The sequence below is a fragment of the Cornus florida genome, unplaced genomic scaffold (genome assembly GCF_030987335.1).
Source record: "Cornus florida cultivar Cherokee Brave unplaced genomic scaffold, ASM3098733v1 CherokeeBrave_3.0.0_Hap2_Chr01, whole genome shotgun sequence".
NCBI classification, from domain to species: Eukaryota; Viridiplantae; Streptophyta; class Magnoliopsida; order Cornales; family Cornaceae; genus Cornus; species Cornus florida.
The window spans coordinates 102,573,614-102,589,716 of NW_026775571.1; the positions used below are offsets into that span (position 1 = coordinate 102,573,614).

General features: G+C 36.0%; 3 protein-coding genes across 4 annotated transcripts; 1 reads left to right on the forward strand and 2 right to left on the reverse strand.

Annotated features, from left to right (window-relative positions):
* Positions 1 to 149: 149 nt before the first annotated feature.
* On the reverse strand, positions 150 to 3,590 carry LOC132310128 (rho-N domain-containing protein 1, chloroplastic). The gene is made up of 3 exons (XM_059808357.1): positions 3,420 to 3,590; positions 1,274 to 1,621; positions 150 to 694 (listed from the first exon to the last, which is right to left on the reverse strand). The coding sequence occupies exons 1-3, from the start codon at positions 3,517 to 3,519 to the stop codon at positions 372 to 374; spliced, it is 771 nt and encodes a 256-aa protein (XP_059664340.1). The 5' UTR covers positions 3,520 to 3,590; the 3' UTR covers positions 150 to 371.
* A 15-nt stretch (positions 3,591 to 3,605) lies between these two features.
* On the forward strand, positions 3,606 to 7,250 carry LOC132310112 (pentatricopeptide repeat-containing protein DOT4, chloroplastic). 2 transcript variants are annotated; one of them, XM_059808348.1, is made up of 2 exons: positions 3,606 to 6,633; positions 6,772 to 7,250. In XM_059808348.1, the coding sequence occupies exon 1, from the start codon at positions 3,816 to 3,818 to the stop codon at positions 6,444 to 6,446; it is 2,631 nt and encodes an 876-aa protein (XP_059664331.1). In that variant the 5' UTR covers positions 3,606 to 3,815; the 3' UTR covers positions 6,447 to 6,633; positions 6,772 to 7,250. The 2 variants fall into 2 exon arrangements, with proteins under 2 accessions (XP_059664331.1, XP_059664323.1); XM_059808340.1 differs by having other exon boundaries at positions 6,810 to 7,249.
* Positions 7,251 to 11,870: 4,620 nt separating this feature from the next.
* On the reverse strand, positions 11,871 to 13,885 carry LOC132310139 (receptor-like protein 51). The gene has a single exon (XM_059808364.1). The coding sequence runs from the start codon at positions 13,815 to 13,817 to the stop codon at positions 12,480 to 12,482; it is 1,338 nt and encodes a 445-aa protein (XP_059664347.1). The 5' UTR covers positions 13,818 to 13,885; the 3' UTR covers positions 11,871 to 12,479.
* Positions 13,886 to 16,103: the final 2,218 nt, after the last annotated feature.

A 16,103-nucleotide genomic window follows, 5' to 3' on the forward strand; every position in this document is an offset into this window, starting at 1 on the left:
TTGATCAATTCCCTTTCTGCAAGTGAAATTTCGATCTCCTTGTTGCCAATGATTTACTGCTGCGTAAATGCAGTCATATCAACCAGCAAAGTAGTCATGTTAACAAGAAATGCAGTGTTCCCGGAAGGCTGATCTGTCAAGATGTCGGAGATCATGCAACAGATGCATCGTGCAAGATTTTATTGTAACCGAAGAGACAAAAAGAATGAACATTCAGGCCATTACACCGTGATCACAATTCTAAATTTACACACAATAAATTTGAAAGCCACTGATTCCATTTGAATCCATCAATCAAAGAGGGAGGCAAAAGAGGTTCAAACAGGTTCAAACATGTATGGCATCAAACATAAAAAAAGTTGCCATTTCTCCTACGACCTTAGCAGTTCGACCAGCTCACTCTTTTTCAGTTTTGAGTAACCTTTGATTCCTCTAGATTTTGCAAGTTTTTTTAGTGCAGGAAGTTTCATTTCCTCAACTTTCTGCAACTCTAACTCCTTGTAACCAGCTGTGGCAGATGATGCTTCAGTCTTCATCTCAACAACCTTGCCTTTTGGGGTTGATGAAGATGGGACCGGGGATCTCTTCACAAATTTAGATGGTGGTCTAGTCAGTTTAAGGTCTGCTATCGATGGATCATCCTCCATATTCCTCTCTTTCTCCAAGAGATCTCTTCTGCCACTCAACACTTTGTCTACAAAATTTACAAGAATCTGAATAAGATTAAAAGGGAATAATGAAGACAGTTGGATCAGTTTTAGCATGGCTTTATAGACACCATTGTGATAATGACTTACAATGCAAAACTTTGTTTGTTGAGATAATGAGACAATTTGTAAGTGGTGTTTGAAAGGGGTGGAAGTGGAAATTAGCAGTGTTAGAAGAGAGTTAAGTGTCAATTGTAGAAATGTCAGCAGTGATATCAGCACGAAGTGGAAATAAACCACTTGAGGAACTGATATTCGCTGAGAAGTGCCATTTACGTACCCCTTGTTTCTCTCTTTTCACTTCACCCCTAAAAGAGTAGAAGCAAGATATGATATTCACTTTTCTATAGGTTGCCCATTTCATTTTTCCTTTCTTAGTAACCGGGCTATGATATAAGCTTCCATGTTTTCTTCACCTTCCTCTTTAACCTTTTTAAATGAAACGGAATAGGGATTACAATTTAATAAGATTCAAGCTAAAACTAGCAGTAAAATCAATTTGTTCCAGTCAAAATGAATAAAGTCCTTTCCACATTTGTCACAAGTGATTAATTTATTTGCATTACCTTTTACTTGCTTCCTTGATTGACGAAGAACCTCCAAAACTGATTCAGCTGAGGGCTTATCTTCAGATGAGAGGGAGCTTTTCTTTTTGGCACTTAAAGACTCTCCATTTGATATTGAAGACTGTATTCGTCTAAAGAGAGCAATGATTTCTTCCTGGTTTGACGAATTGGATGATTTACCATTAGATGATCGAGGTATCTTATTGTCATCCCCCCTTGTGGTTCTTCCGGTGGTAGTATATTTTCTAGGAGGTTGGCCCCTCCTATTTCCATCAGCTCTTATGCTTGAAACAGTTAATTGGATACTTTCCTTTTGGGAGGCAAACAATGAAGGCCTATCTGCAATCTCTGCCAAATTCAAGAAGCTGCATCAAAAGATGATTCCTCAGCTTGAAGTCCAAAAAAATTTCATGCCCAGAAACAATATGTGAATATGCTGATTTCAAAATACCATGCACGTTGTAATTAACCATGGAAAGGAGAAAAAGAGACTCCATCAGCTGATTAAAAATTAGCAAATAACATTGCAGCAAGAGAACCAGGTACAGGCTATTTGTTTGAATGCAGATGAGTGCAATATATATGCAGATCAACTTATATACATAAAAAGAAGAACATAAAAAGATTCCACAACTCCAACTAAAGGAACAAATTAAAAATAAAAATCCAGTTTTACGGGGTTTTCAACACAAACTTGAGAAACCAAGTGTGCATAAAGATGAACCTCAATAGCTTATCTAAGAAAATGACAAAAAAGCATCATTTGATACGATCATGTAAGCTCTACTTTTTTTGGAATCAACCAGGAGCTCAAGAACACATTAAAATTAGCTCAAATCAATCCACAAGGATAAATTGATTATACTGGATTTGCTACCTGGCATGGGAGAGTCTATTCTCTAATCTGTTGAAAGGTATGCCTGCCAAACTTCCTAACACACCAATTCATGGATCTGATCTCCAGATATTATGGCTAGAGCCGCTAGACACGCGTTTGGATTAGTTACAAAGGCTAGCCTCACGAGTCACTTCCCATAATAACTTGTGATGTCTCTCTGATGCAGATCAATTGGTTTTGCAATTTATGTAGAAATAAAAATAAGGAAAATCACAAATGCAGCATGCTAATGATCACTACAAAGAAGATCATGAAAGATGCTAATAATCAAGCAGTTGTGGTTTAGCACATGCCAACCTAATCCATGTGCTTAGACAATTTAATTTTGCTCCTTGTTATGTACATCAGACTGCAGTTTTGCATATTTTTAGGTTATCTTCCAAGAGCCATATTTAATACCTTCTTCTTCCTTCTTCGTTTCAGCTTACGGCTAATTCCAGAATGATTGGGGTGGAGATACTACCGGTGGATGCCAACTAATGGTTTGGTTTTTGCATATATATTATAGAATTGTTTTTAAGAGAAGTAAGAAACAAAATGTTCTTGCTCTATCCACGGATGAAGCTGAGTACGGCACTATGTCTCACACTACAACACAAATCGAGTGGTTGAGATGGTTGTAACATGATAATCAGTGTCTACTTATCCTCTTCTCCTATGTACTGTAGCAACAAAAGTGCCATCCAAATTGCTCATTTTTCACAAATGGATAATACTTATCGAAACAACTGCAATTTCATGTTTTATGTATTTTTTAGGACAGTGTTCTTTTGATTCTGCATATTTGATTTCCTTTTGTACATATATACCTTTATGTATCTACTTTTCCAAGTATTATGAACAATGATTCCTGGGCAAAATATTTAGCAACTTTTCAATTATTAATAGAACTTGTGTCCATAATTTACACAATATTATGCCAAAGAAGATGAGATACGCCACAAAAATCAAAATACAGACATAACAAGTTCCCTAAAACAAACCCAATTTTCAACAGAACAGAAATTGATAAGCTCAAATGCAACAGTATCCAGCAGGTCCATCAAACTACAAAGGACAGAAGCACTATACATATATACATGTATGTACACACACATTTATATTACGAATAATAATTGCACTTTTACATGTATGTATGCACACACACATTTAGCAGATAACGTTTAAATTCTGAGTAGAAGAGTACTTAATAAGATGAGGTTTCTCGGAATGAGAAAGTAGGGTTAGGGTTGGGGAAAAAGAGAATACCTTTCAGGGAGAAGATGGGGTTTCCTAGATTGCGCTTGTTTAAGCCAGAGAAACTGGGCAAGCGAAGTATGGAACGAGGATAGAAAATTACTGCATCCATAATTTTCCGGGAAAATGAGGGATTCTGGAAGACTGCCAACGAAAATAATTAGATTCACATCCTCAAAATGGATTAGACTAACATAACACAACAAGTGTGTGCATATAAATCGTTTTTTTTAATCTTGAAAAGGCACATCACTGCCGGGATTTCAAGTCCACGCATCTCTAAATCGCGTGTGAACCACGCGCCTCTTCTGAAATCGCGAAGTGGGTTTGTTCATGTGTCCCAACCCAAGTGCCAATCTGTAAGTTCTTCTGGTTGAAGTTTTCCCGCGCTTTTTTCCTTCTGAAGCCATGTTATGGATAAACAAAAGCACCACACAGTTATGGGTTTATCCACCACAGCACAATCAGAGCAAAAGATCTCTCAGAAACCAAAATGGTACCATTTTCTTCAAACCATCCTCAAGAACCCCTTTTGTATCTTTCAATTTTGATATTTCATGTACCACCATTAATACCTCTGTGTCGCTCAACCAAACCCTAGATCACAAAAATACAGATCACAACAGTCAAATTTGCAAATTTTGTGAGGTGGGAAATCTGAAAATGGCCATGGACTTGCTTTGCAAGTCTCAAACTTCGGAGCTGGATTCAAAGACTTATTGTTTAATCTTGCAGCTCTGTGCGGATATGAAGTCACTAAATCACGGTCGTAAAGTTCATTCCCTTATTTCTTCGAATGGTGTTGAAATTGAGGGTGCGTTGGGTGCTAAACTTGTATTTATGTATGTCACTTGTGGAGATTTAGTAGAAGGAAGGCGGGTTTTCGACAAGGTTGCCAATGAAAAAGTGTTTCTTTGGAATTTGTTGATGAATGAGTATGCAAAGTTTGGTAATTTTAGGGAAAGTTTATTTCTGTACAAAAGAATGCAGGAGTTGGGCGTCGAAGCCAATTCTTATACATTTTCTTGTGTTTTAAAGTGTTTTGCAGCTCTAGGAAGTGTAGAGGAAGGTGAAAAGGTTCACGGGTATTTGTTGAGGTTGGGATTTGGTTCTTATAATACAGTTGTGAATTCTCTAATTGCATTCTACTTTAAGTGTAGAAGAATCGAGAGTGCACGTAAATTGTTTGATGAATTGGGTGATCGAGATGTGATATCATGGAATTCTATGATAAGTGGTTATGTGGCAAATGGCTTACCTGAGAAGGGAGTTGAGATTTTCAAAGAGATGCTAAGTTTGGGAATTAGCGTGGATTTGGCTACAATGGTCAGTGTTCTTGCAGCTTGTGTAAATCTGGGTACACTTCTGCTGGGTAGAGCACTTCATACTCATGGAATAAAAGGTGGTTTCAACAAGAAAATCATGTTTAATAATACTTTACTGGACATGTATGCAAAATGTGGTGATATGGATGGTGCGATTCGTGTTTTTGAGAACATGGAAGAAAGAAGTGTTGTGTCATGGACTTCAGTGATTGCTGGTTATGTTCGAGGAGGTCTGTCTGAGAAGGCGATTGAAATATTCTGTGAAATGAAAAGGGAGGGAATTGACCCTGATATATTTACTATTACAAGCATCCTCCATGCTTGTGCTTGTAGTGGCTCATTGGAGAATGGAAAGGAAGTACATGATTACATCAGAGAGAACAATTTACAATCAAATCGGTTCATCTCTAATGCTCTCATGGACATGTATGCAAAATGTGGAAGCATGGAAGATGCTCTCTCTGTTTTCTCTCAGATGCCTGCTAAGGACATTGTGTCATGGAATACCATGATTGGAGGTTACTCGAAGAATTCTCTTCCCAATGAAGCACTTGATTTATTTGTTAAAATGAATCATGAATTAAAGCCCGACAATGTAACCATGACTTGTATACTTCCAGCTTGTGCAAGCCTGGCAGCTTTAGATCGAGGCAGGGTGATCCACGGCTACATAATGAGAAATGGGTTATCTTCAGATCGATATGTTGCCAATGCACTTATTGACATGTATGTGAAATGTGGTGTTCTGGTTCTTGCACAATTACTCTTTGATATGATCCCTTTAAAAGATCTTGTGTTGTGGACAGTTATGATTGCTGGATATGGCATGCATGGTTTTGGGAGTGAAGCTATTGCGACCTTTAATAAGATGAGACATGCAGGTATCGAACCTGATGAAGTTTCTTTTATTTCTATTCTCTATGCTTGCAGTCATTCCGGATTGCTTGACGAAGGATGGAGATTCTTTAATATTATGAAAAATGATTGCAATATTGAGCCCAAGTTGGAGCACTATGCTTGTATGGTGGATCTCCTTGCACGTGCTGGGAAGTTACCAAAGGCATATACATTCATTATAAAAATGCCAATTAAGCCAGATGCCACAATCTGGGGCGCTTTGCTTCGTGGGTGCAGAATCTACCATGATGTGAAACTTGCAGAGAGAGTTGCAGAACATGTTTTTGAACTAGAGCCAGAGAACACGGGGTATTATGTGCTCCTAGCAAATATCTATGCAGAGGCAGAAAAATGGGAGGAAGTGAAAAAATTGAGGCAGAGGATTGGCTGGCATGGCTTAAGGAAAAACCCAGGATGTAGTTGGATAGAGATCAAGGGAAAAGTTCATATCTTTGTTGCCAGAGATAATTCACATCCACAGGCCAAAAAGATAGTCTCACTATTGAAGGAGACGAGAATGAAGATGAAGGAAGAAGGTTACTCCCCAAAAATGAGGTATGCTTTGATCGATGCAGATGACGTGGAGAAGGAAGTGGCTCTTTGTGGACACAGTGAGAAGTTGGCCATGGGTTTTGGGATATTGAACTTACCACCTGGCAAAACCGTACGGGTAACTAAGAATCTTAGAGTATGCGGTGATTGTCATGAAATGGCCAAGTTCATGTCCAAGATGTTTGAGAGGGAGATCATTCTGAGAGATTCCAATCGCTTTCACCATTTCAAGGATGGGCATTGTTCTTGCAGAGGTTTTTGGTGAACCAAGTGGGTGGTGGGTATTGTGTGAAGGAGACAGTTTCCAAGTCTCACCCTCACACAGGTTGATACTCCAGAATTGATCTGTGTAGATAGTTGCAACATGGAAGTGATCATATCCTGAACAAGAGAATCTAACATCAGTCTCATTTGGTTTTTTCAATCTAACTTAGCATCCAGGGAACAACCAGGTATTTAATTTGCATCAAATGTGAGTTGTTGAAAGTTTGATGATCTACCTAACCTAGTCACATACTAATTGCATTTTCTTCAAGATGCGCTCCCTTCATAAATGTTAATTTAGTTGAAACAAAGGTTTTGCTGTGCAGTTATCATGCTCTCCTGATGAATTTCTTGCTTCTTTCAGACCCTGGAGATAGTGGAAACATTCAAAGAGGCAAAGGTTTTTCCCCTGCTCTCTCCAATAGAAAGCCTTGTCTATTTGCTGCTCTGCACCGAGACAAATAGGCTGCCAATACATATAAGGCTGATTATGGGTCTGCCTTTAATGAGGTATCATGAGAATGAATATTGCAAGTTTTGGTGATTCTATATTCTGAATCTTTTCTGATCAAACATTTTCTTTGTTAATACTTGTAGAAATTCCTTGGATAAAATCGGCATGCTCAAAATTTTCATGCATTCTGGTTTTGGACATTTATGACAGCATAAAGGAAAAGAACTTGAGTTAGTGGAGGCTATTTATTTAATAATAGACAATTAGTTGAAGAGTATAGGAGTAAGCAAAAGAATCTATCTATATATGGTCTTCATAGATTTTGAAAATGCATATGATAGGGTGTTGAGTGATATAATTTGGTGGGCTTTAAAAAGAGAACAAATTCCTATATAAATAATAAGGATTATTCAGGATATGTATATAAATACAAAACGTAGAGTTCGCACTACATGTGGTGAGATTGGTGATATTTATATTAAACATAGGATTGTACCAATGGTCTGCACTAAATCCATATTTATTCACAATAATTAGTAGAATTGGAGCAGGTTGGACAAAATAGAGACAAACTAGTGGCATTTTATGCGATAAAAGAATAGCAAATAAATTAAAAGAATTTTTTATTGAAATGTTACCATCCAATTTTTAAATATTACTTTCAAAAAAGGGGGGATTTGTCTATTCTGTTCAAAAAAATGGGGGAATGTTCATTTGCTTGAAACAGTTCCCAAATAACTGTTTCACGTCTTTGACTGCACATAGAACCTTTATTAGGCCTACCATTTTATATTGTGCAGAGTGTTGGGTTTTAAAAAGAAACAGGAACAAAGAATTCATGTAGCGAAAATGAGTTTAAGATGCATGATAAGGGGTGGCTAAGAGTGATATCACCAATCAACATGCGAGGGGGAATTTATAGGAGTGGCACCTATTAGTGAAAAACTAAGAGAGATTACACTTAGCTGGTAATCTGGTATGGACATATACAAATAAGACCTATAGATGCACCGATAAGAAGAGGAAGACTAATTTTTATGGAAGGTAGGTGACAAAGAGGACAACTGAAGTTAGCATGGAATGACAATGATTTTTAGAAGTTGAACATTATAGGGAAGATGGCTTGTAATAGAAAATAATGGAAAAAGAGAATTCATGTGGCTAACCCCATTCATATGTGCAGAACAAAAATTGTGACCATTTTGATCTTAATACCATATTTTGGTATTGTGATTATAAAACCTGCACACACACACACACACACACACACACACACAAATATATATATACATATATTATGCTTCAAGATTTTCATATACCAAAGTTATACAAATCCCTTGTTCTGTTAAGCAGGCTTGGGGAAGTATGTGTTTTTGAGAAGCTTTTAAACTGCAAGCTGCACTGTAAGCTCTCCTAATTCATCCTCTAGTTTTGATTATAGCAGAATCCACCAAACATAGTTAAGGCTTAAGACACAGATCTTTCTTGCTCATGCTTCTACCACAAGGTTTGTTACACACAAGCTTTGAGCAAATAAATTCATCTCCTACTCAATATTAGATAAATTCCCAAGTTTGGAATCATTTCTAAGAAATATATCCATTTCCATGTGAATCATTGCTTATTTGATTATAGATTTGCCCTTAATTTCTGGTCTCACACACACAATACCAGATAAATTTATTAGTTTGGAGTTTGGACTCATATTTAGGAAACAGATCCATTTCTATGTTAATCTTAATACTGCCCCAAGGGCCAATGCTCAGGGAAAAAAAACACAACATTTGACTATATATTTATGTCCAGAGTGATATGAAACTGATTGTAAAAAAAAAGACAAAGAAAAGACAGAAGATGCTTAGGTTTTATAAAATAACCTCACTGGAGAACATTTTAACTTTGATGGGCTTTTATTTTGATCAAATTTAATGAAAGTTTGATAAGCTGGAAGCAGCTCAATGGGACCATCCCAAGATTCTTTGAGAAATGATGAAATTAAAGTATGAAAGTTTCAATTGGGATTTTACTCCTTTCACCTCCAGTGGGCCCTGTGTAACAGGCTGGTTGTGTTCATCATGGATGTATCAACAATCATCACAGATCTACAATCCTTCTTGCTCCAATTCTTGCGGTTTGCTCCAACTGTTTGAGTGGGGCTACCTTGCCAGCTCAGGTTCACCTCTATGGTTTTTTTATTAAGGGAGGCTAGTCATTAACTGAAGTTTAAAGTGCTTTTAGTGCCCTCTTAAACAGAAGTTAGTGTATCAGGGCAAAAAAGAAAGACAGAAAGTGTACCTCTTTCCAAAGCAATAAATGAATTAATAGGAGATAAAGGAATTAGCATTTAACCGAGTGAATGCAGCAAAGGGAACAAAAGAAATATAACTCCCTTCCCTCCCTGCTTGCAATTCTTTCCTGAAGCTGCTATTAGAGAATATCTGACCAAATCTAACATCTAATTATTTTTCTTACCAAAAATGATACAATATCCAAAAAGTCGAACTTATCTCCGACTACATTTATGTGGGTAGTTAGATGCATTCGACTTTCAAATACTGTACCACAATTCACGACTCTTTCACTTGCATTATAGGTATAACTTGTCCCTCTAACTGTTAGCGAACTTTGTAGGAGGTGTTTTATTAATAAATCAACCAAAATGTTGTTGAAGAAAAGTAGGTGAATATATTGATGATAAATTTCCCCGAGAGGAATAGAGAGTAAATGATGGCTGTGGATTGTTTCTTATTTGTTTATTTGTAAATTATTTTTCTAAAAGAAATAGTTCTTGGATCCGAGAAGCTAACGGAAAAGACAATGATGACAAACCATCTTGGTTGCATTATAAGTGAAGGGCATGAAAAAGACGGACATTATATTAAGAAAACGTGACATGTACATACATAATTACATATATATTTATACATTTTAAATGATTCTCTCCTGTGCACTCAATCATTTTATACATTTTAAATTAAAAACGCTACAAAGTATACACTACAGTTATGCAATATTGGTATACAAGCATGCAACACATTTAATTAAAAAATATAACAAATTTTATTAATATGCAATAATGTAATAACATGGAAAATGCAACACCTTATTACACGTGTTACATTTGCATTCTGTGATATAATTCGTTGCGTTCTCAGTGCAAATAAACCGGAGAAGATCAGCATATCGAACCAAACATTTGCCATGCACTTTTGTGATTGCCTAGTGCGGCTACTTATCAAGGTTGAACACTTTTACTCATATCATAGGATGATTTACTTGGAAAGCAGTGGTGGAATCGGATATAAAAAGTAGGAGTACATTATTGTGCAAGGAGCACAATTTTTAAAAAATAAACAATATTAAAAATATAGGAAGATGAAAGAAATGAGAAAATATATTTATAGAAATATCTATGTAATACAGAGAGGTAAACATTTGGAGGCTTCGTTCCAACTAAAATTTTGAGACACTCTGTAAAACGCTCTCTTCGTATAGATAGAGTAGAGTTCAAATATTCACCCAAGAGGTAGTTTCAAAAAATTATTTTTACTAACAGATGATGGAATAGAAGTTACAAATATCAAAACAAAAATCATTGGATCTGTTTGGAATATGTTATGATATTGTTTTTGTGATATTGATATTCAAATTTAAGCTCATATCATGTTTGAAATGAATAATATTCAGTGGCAGACACATTGGGGGGCTTGGGTGGGCTTGAGCCCCCTAAAAAAAAAAAAAAAATTTTTAGTATAGTATGTTCAACCCAATTTTTTATTATTTAAAATTCTAATAGTAGTATTAATCCCCCCTTTTAACCCATTCAAAAAAAATTTGCTTATGAAATTGTGAAATTAAATTTATGTTCAATACTTGCCCCTCCATTGACAATTCTTGGATTCGCCCTTGATAATATTAGTTTGAAATAATTCATAATATATAATATTTTTTTGTCTAAATACATATTATTAAATTGGTGATATTGTGCATTTTGATACGATAGCGGAGGAATTAAAGTAAATTTTTAAAATTTTCAAAATAAATTTTCGTTATCAAGTAGTTTGTAGTTTCGAATTCCACTAAAAACACTATTATAATACCAAAAACTATTTATCAAAAAAAAAATATTAACCAAAAACATAAATTCTAAAACATATCCCATATATGGCCCTGGTTACATGCAACAACTTGGAATAGTTAGGACAAGATTCGTTAATTTCTAATAGATTCCACAGCCTACAAATCAATGAATCATAACCAACTGGCATTGTCCTCTTCCCTATTAAATAAAGTTCATAGCTACAGATCGAAACTAGTAGGTGTCTTTAAGTCTAAGGTGGTGCCCACAAGAGAATAGACATCACCCAATCACAACATGTACATCACCTGAAACAAATTGCAAGGTACCACTCTACCCATGCCATCATACCCTATTCAAAGGTTGGTTTTGAGACCTTATGAAGAACTACACTATCAGATCTGTTCGCATTAACATTAATCCAGGAGGGATAAAGGTTTTTTTTTTTTATTTTTTTATTTTTTATTATTCAACTGATATAAAAATCCATCAAATTTTGTTATCAATATATTATTGAGACAATATTTTAAAAATTCGGACAACAGAAAACTGTTCTCATAGAATAATTTTTTTTAATTACCTGAAAGCATGCATTTTTATAATGGAGTTTTTAAAAAAACTAAACAAAACAAATTTTTTTATATAATTTTCTGTTTTCATTTTTTAGTTTTATGATAATAGAATTTTTTTTTCTATAATTACAAGCCAAGTAGGCACTGTTCTTATCTATAACTAATAAAAGTCTTTGTTGAATTGGATTTGCACAAAATAAAATATATAAATATATATATATACACATATTTTTTTTGTATCAACACACCAATCAATTAAATTCATAGAGTTGCATTGTGTTATACATAAACACACACATTTGAGTTACCATAAATTTCAAGTTGCCAAAGAAAATAGTATCAAGCAATATATAAAAGGCAGCTATATAAATGAACATTTTTGGAACATCCATTAGAGACAAAGCTCCAAGGTTACATACAAATGAGTGACAACCTAAACTCAATGAAAGCACATACAAAACGCATTATCGAAATGATGAAAAGTATATGAAAAAGTAAGCCTTGAACCTCAAGAAAAATACATAGATGAATAATATAAATCAACCACCTTTCTCTTCTACAGAACCTAATCATACAACCCACAGTGATCACACCTTTGCATAAAGTGGAAAAAAAATAGAGCCTTTCTCATCATATCCAAAACCAGTAAAAATAATCACACCAATTCAATTCTCTCTCTCTCTCTTCATTTACCCTCTGCAACTACTCTTCTTCATGCTTAATTGTATAATAAATTTTAAAATAAAGGACAAATCGAGTGCACACGCCTCAGGCACTTGATCCCATATGTTCCGATCGCCATTCAAGTTCGTGTAACCTTACCGTCACGTCAAGACTCATGTATAACAAATTAATTAAACAAAATTCATCTCTAATTAATCCTATCATTTTTCTAATGTAAGAAAGAAAAAAAAACCCCAAAACTGGTCTTCATCCACACCATTTTGAGAGCAGAATTAAGAAAACAATGAGAAAGACAATTGATGAAAGCCCAATTGCCACACCAAGAACAACCTTACTTGGTCCATGATGATGACTTTCCTTGTGATTTATGTCATCCCCCATGCTGTAGTCATCGTCGGACGAGCTTCCGCCGCTGCTATCGCCCCCGGACTCCCTGGCCGGCGGCGGCGAGATGGGCAATCCATGTTTGTCACAAGGAGCAATTCCTAGCTTCACTTTTGATGATATGGTTGAATGGTTGTAACAGAGATTGGTATTCCCACCCACCTTGAACACAACCAATCTCTGCAAAAACGAGGCATTGAATGGCATAACTCCATTGAAATTGTTCTTCTCAAGATTCAAGTACTTCAATCCCTTCATTTCTGAAATGAATTTCGGGATTGTCCCATTGAGCTGATTTGTGCCTAGATCGAGGTGAACCAAAGCCGGCATGGCCGCCATTGAATCCGGCACTGCTCCGGACAGCGAATTTGACGCCAACGACACGTTTTGGAGCGAAATTAGGTCGCCAAACGAACTGGGTATCTCCCCATTGAGCGCATTCGAAGAGAGATTCAAGAATTCGAGGTTTTCGAGCTGAGTTAACGAACTGGGTATCTTTCCTTTGAGCTTATTACCGGACAAATCGAGGTGGGTAACGTTCAAATGCCAGTGTTTGGGAAGGTAGCCAGTGAGATTTGAGGCAGTGATGGTGACTGATTTGAGCTTCTTCATGTTTCCGAGGATGATCGACGGACCACTGGCGTTTACAGTCACGCCGGAGACGGTTAAATCGGTGAGGTTCTGCATCCGGCCGAGCCAGACTCCGGTGAGCTTCTTGAGGCTTTTGATGCAAGTGAAGGAGCGGAGATTGGATGTGAGTTCGGAGGGGAAGTGAATGGGTGAAATGGGGCAGTTGATGAACGCGAGATTGGTGAGGGTGGAGAGAGATTTGAGGGCGGTGATGGACATTTCGAGATCGTCGGAGCAGTTGGAGAGGCGGAGGGAGAGGAGGTGGCGGAATGGCTTGGAGGCGTCGCAGGCGGTGGCGTTGTGGAAGGAGGGTTGAATACAGGGGTCTTTGGAGGTGGGGATGTTGAGGGATTGGAGGGCTCTGATCTGTTTGGGATCAAGGGTTGAGGAGGAGGAGGAGGAAGAGGGAGAGGGAAGATGGGAATGGGTTGGGGCTGGGGAGGTTAATGGGGTTGGGGCAGAGGGTGATTTGGTGGGAGAAATGGCGGTGGTGTGAGGAGAGAGAGAAGAGGAGTGAGAGAGTGGGAGGAGAGAGAGTAAGATGAGGAGGATTGGAGGCCCTGGTGCCATTGGTAGAGAGAGAGAGAGAGAGGTGAGTTCAGTGGGAACTGTGAAGGGTGTGTGAAGTGAAGTGAGAACTGGGAAAGCAGAAAGATTGGATTTAGGGGTGGTGAAGTTACAGAAGGACATGTCTGCCCTTAGATTTGGATTTAATTACACAACTTTTTCAAGAGGGAATCATCAATCTACATGTAATGTTTAGGGTGTGTCTGTTTGTTGACTGTTGTTCGCAATGATGGTACTAGAGAGTATTTTGGTCCAGTTTGTATTTTTAAGTATTCTTACAGTAGTACTCTTCAATTTTAAATAGCATTCTTATACATTATTATTTTATACTTTGAGGACACAATAAAAATTGCATATATATTTTCGAATTACGGAGTACATATCTTGCCACTTTGCTGAACTGTAGCGAAAGCAATAATGGCACTTCATCTAATATTATATATGTATATTTTTGAAAAAAAGCTTGCTTTAGGTTGCATAAGTTGGTCTTTTCTTTTTATGTTATTAAGAATCAATAACATGACGTGTGTAAAAAAAAATTAAAAAATTAAATTTGAATACAGGTCAAAAAATAGAAGAAAATTTTATCTTACACGTGTGAAACCTATTTGTGAGTTCTCCCTCTCTTTAACTCACTTCTTCTCTCTCCTCACCAAATCTCCATTAATGTCCACTATCTCCTTAATTCTAAAACCCTAATATTAATCCTCTCTTCCACCAACCGACCTCCACCACCTCCTTGCTTGCCACCTCTTCCATTCCCAAATCATATCTTTTACATCCAATCTTTAGAGATGATTCAAACTATTAATTAATAAATTCCCATAACTCCAGTGACATCCAAAATTTTAAGATTTATCATTATCTGTTGCAATTTGAAGCCAAATTGATTTCTTTAAACTCTATTGATAATTGGAGTTTTACGATTGTGGTTAATTTATCATGTTTGGGCTAATTGTTTAGCTTTTTTCTGTAACAGATTGTAAGATGAAGGATTTGGAATAGAAAATATCAAACGTATGAAGGAAAAAAATTCTTTTTCTTACAATTTTTATTAATTATTTTAAAAAGTTTTTGACACATGCCATATATTTATTGATCTATGGCAGCATCAGAAGCACATTCCTTTTTATGCGGCCTGAGGGAAGTATTGTTCTTTTTTTTTCTTTTCTTTTTTTCATTACACTACCAGATGGTGTGTTATATTTACCAATCTATATGCACAATAGGACCAAAGCAGACGATCAAAAGTTCAAAACCTTCCTAATTAAAATGCTTTTGAAATGAAAAAAAAAAATAAAAAGAAAAAGAAAAGAAAGATCATTATCAAATTGGTTATTTAAACCCAAAGTCTACTCATGAGTCATAATATATCAAGTGATAGATAGCCAGCAATAGTGTGTGATATGGTGATGTTTGTTTGTTGATAATTTATTCGCTTACTTATCAAAAATGATAACCCATGTGGTGGTAAGTGAACTCTTACCTATAATATACACTTAAAACAGACAATATATATATAGAGAGCATAATATGATTCGCATCTAAACTAAAATAACATAAATTAAACATAAATAAATAGTACCTATGAAATAAAGAGAAACAAATAGGAGTCACACTATCTGCATACAAAGCAAAATACAGAAAGAACCTACCTTGAATTTCAAATTATGTAGGCATAAATAAGACATACAAACACATACCACTAAAAATGATAAAAATCAATTACAGAAACTTTAACTAAAATCGTGAAAATCAAGAAAGACAAACAGCTGATCGATACAAGCAGTGGAGAAATTTTTTTTACCCAAATATATATATATATATATATTTAAAATGCTAAAAGTAAAAAACAAACAAATTCATTCAACTTACCTAAGCAAGAGCTTGAATAAAGTCCTGCAGAACAGAACTTACCTTCCATTAGAGCAGCATCAAAATTTTGTTTAAGTGATCGAGCAATGCACGTTTCAGCTGATAAAAAAGAATTTATTTCATGAGCTAAAGAAATCTTGACAGCAAGAATATATATGTGTGTTGCTTCAATCATCTCTAGACTCTAGAGAAGCCATTTGTATGAGCTTTTGATTTGAATTCTTTGTGCAAAGCCATTTCTGAGAGGTAAAGACATTTGATGGTTCAGGTGGTGGGTTCAGTTCATCATTTGGTCCAATTTTTTTGGCCTACTTTTGCTTCAGCCATATTACAGTTCAAAGTGGACGCCTAAGCTATTATTTTTATTTTTATTTATTATTTCGGAGTATGGATAAGGGTTGAAATATTAGAAAA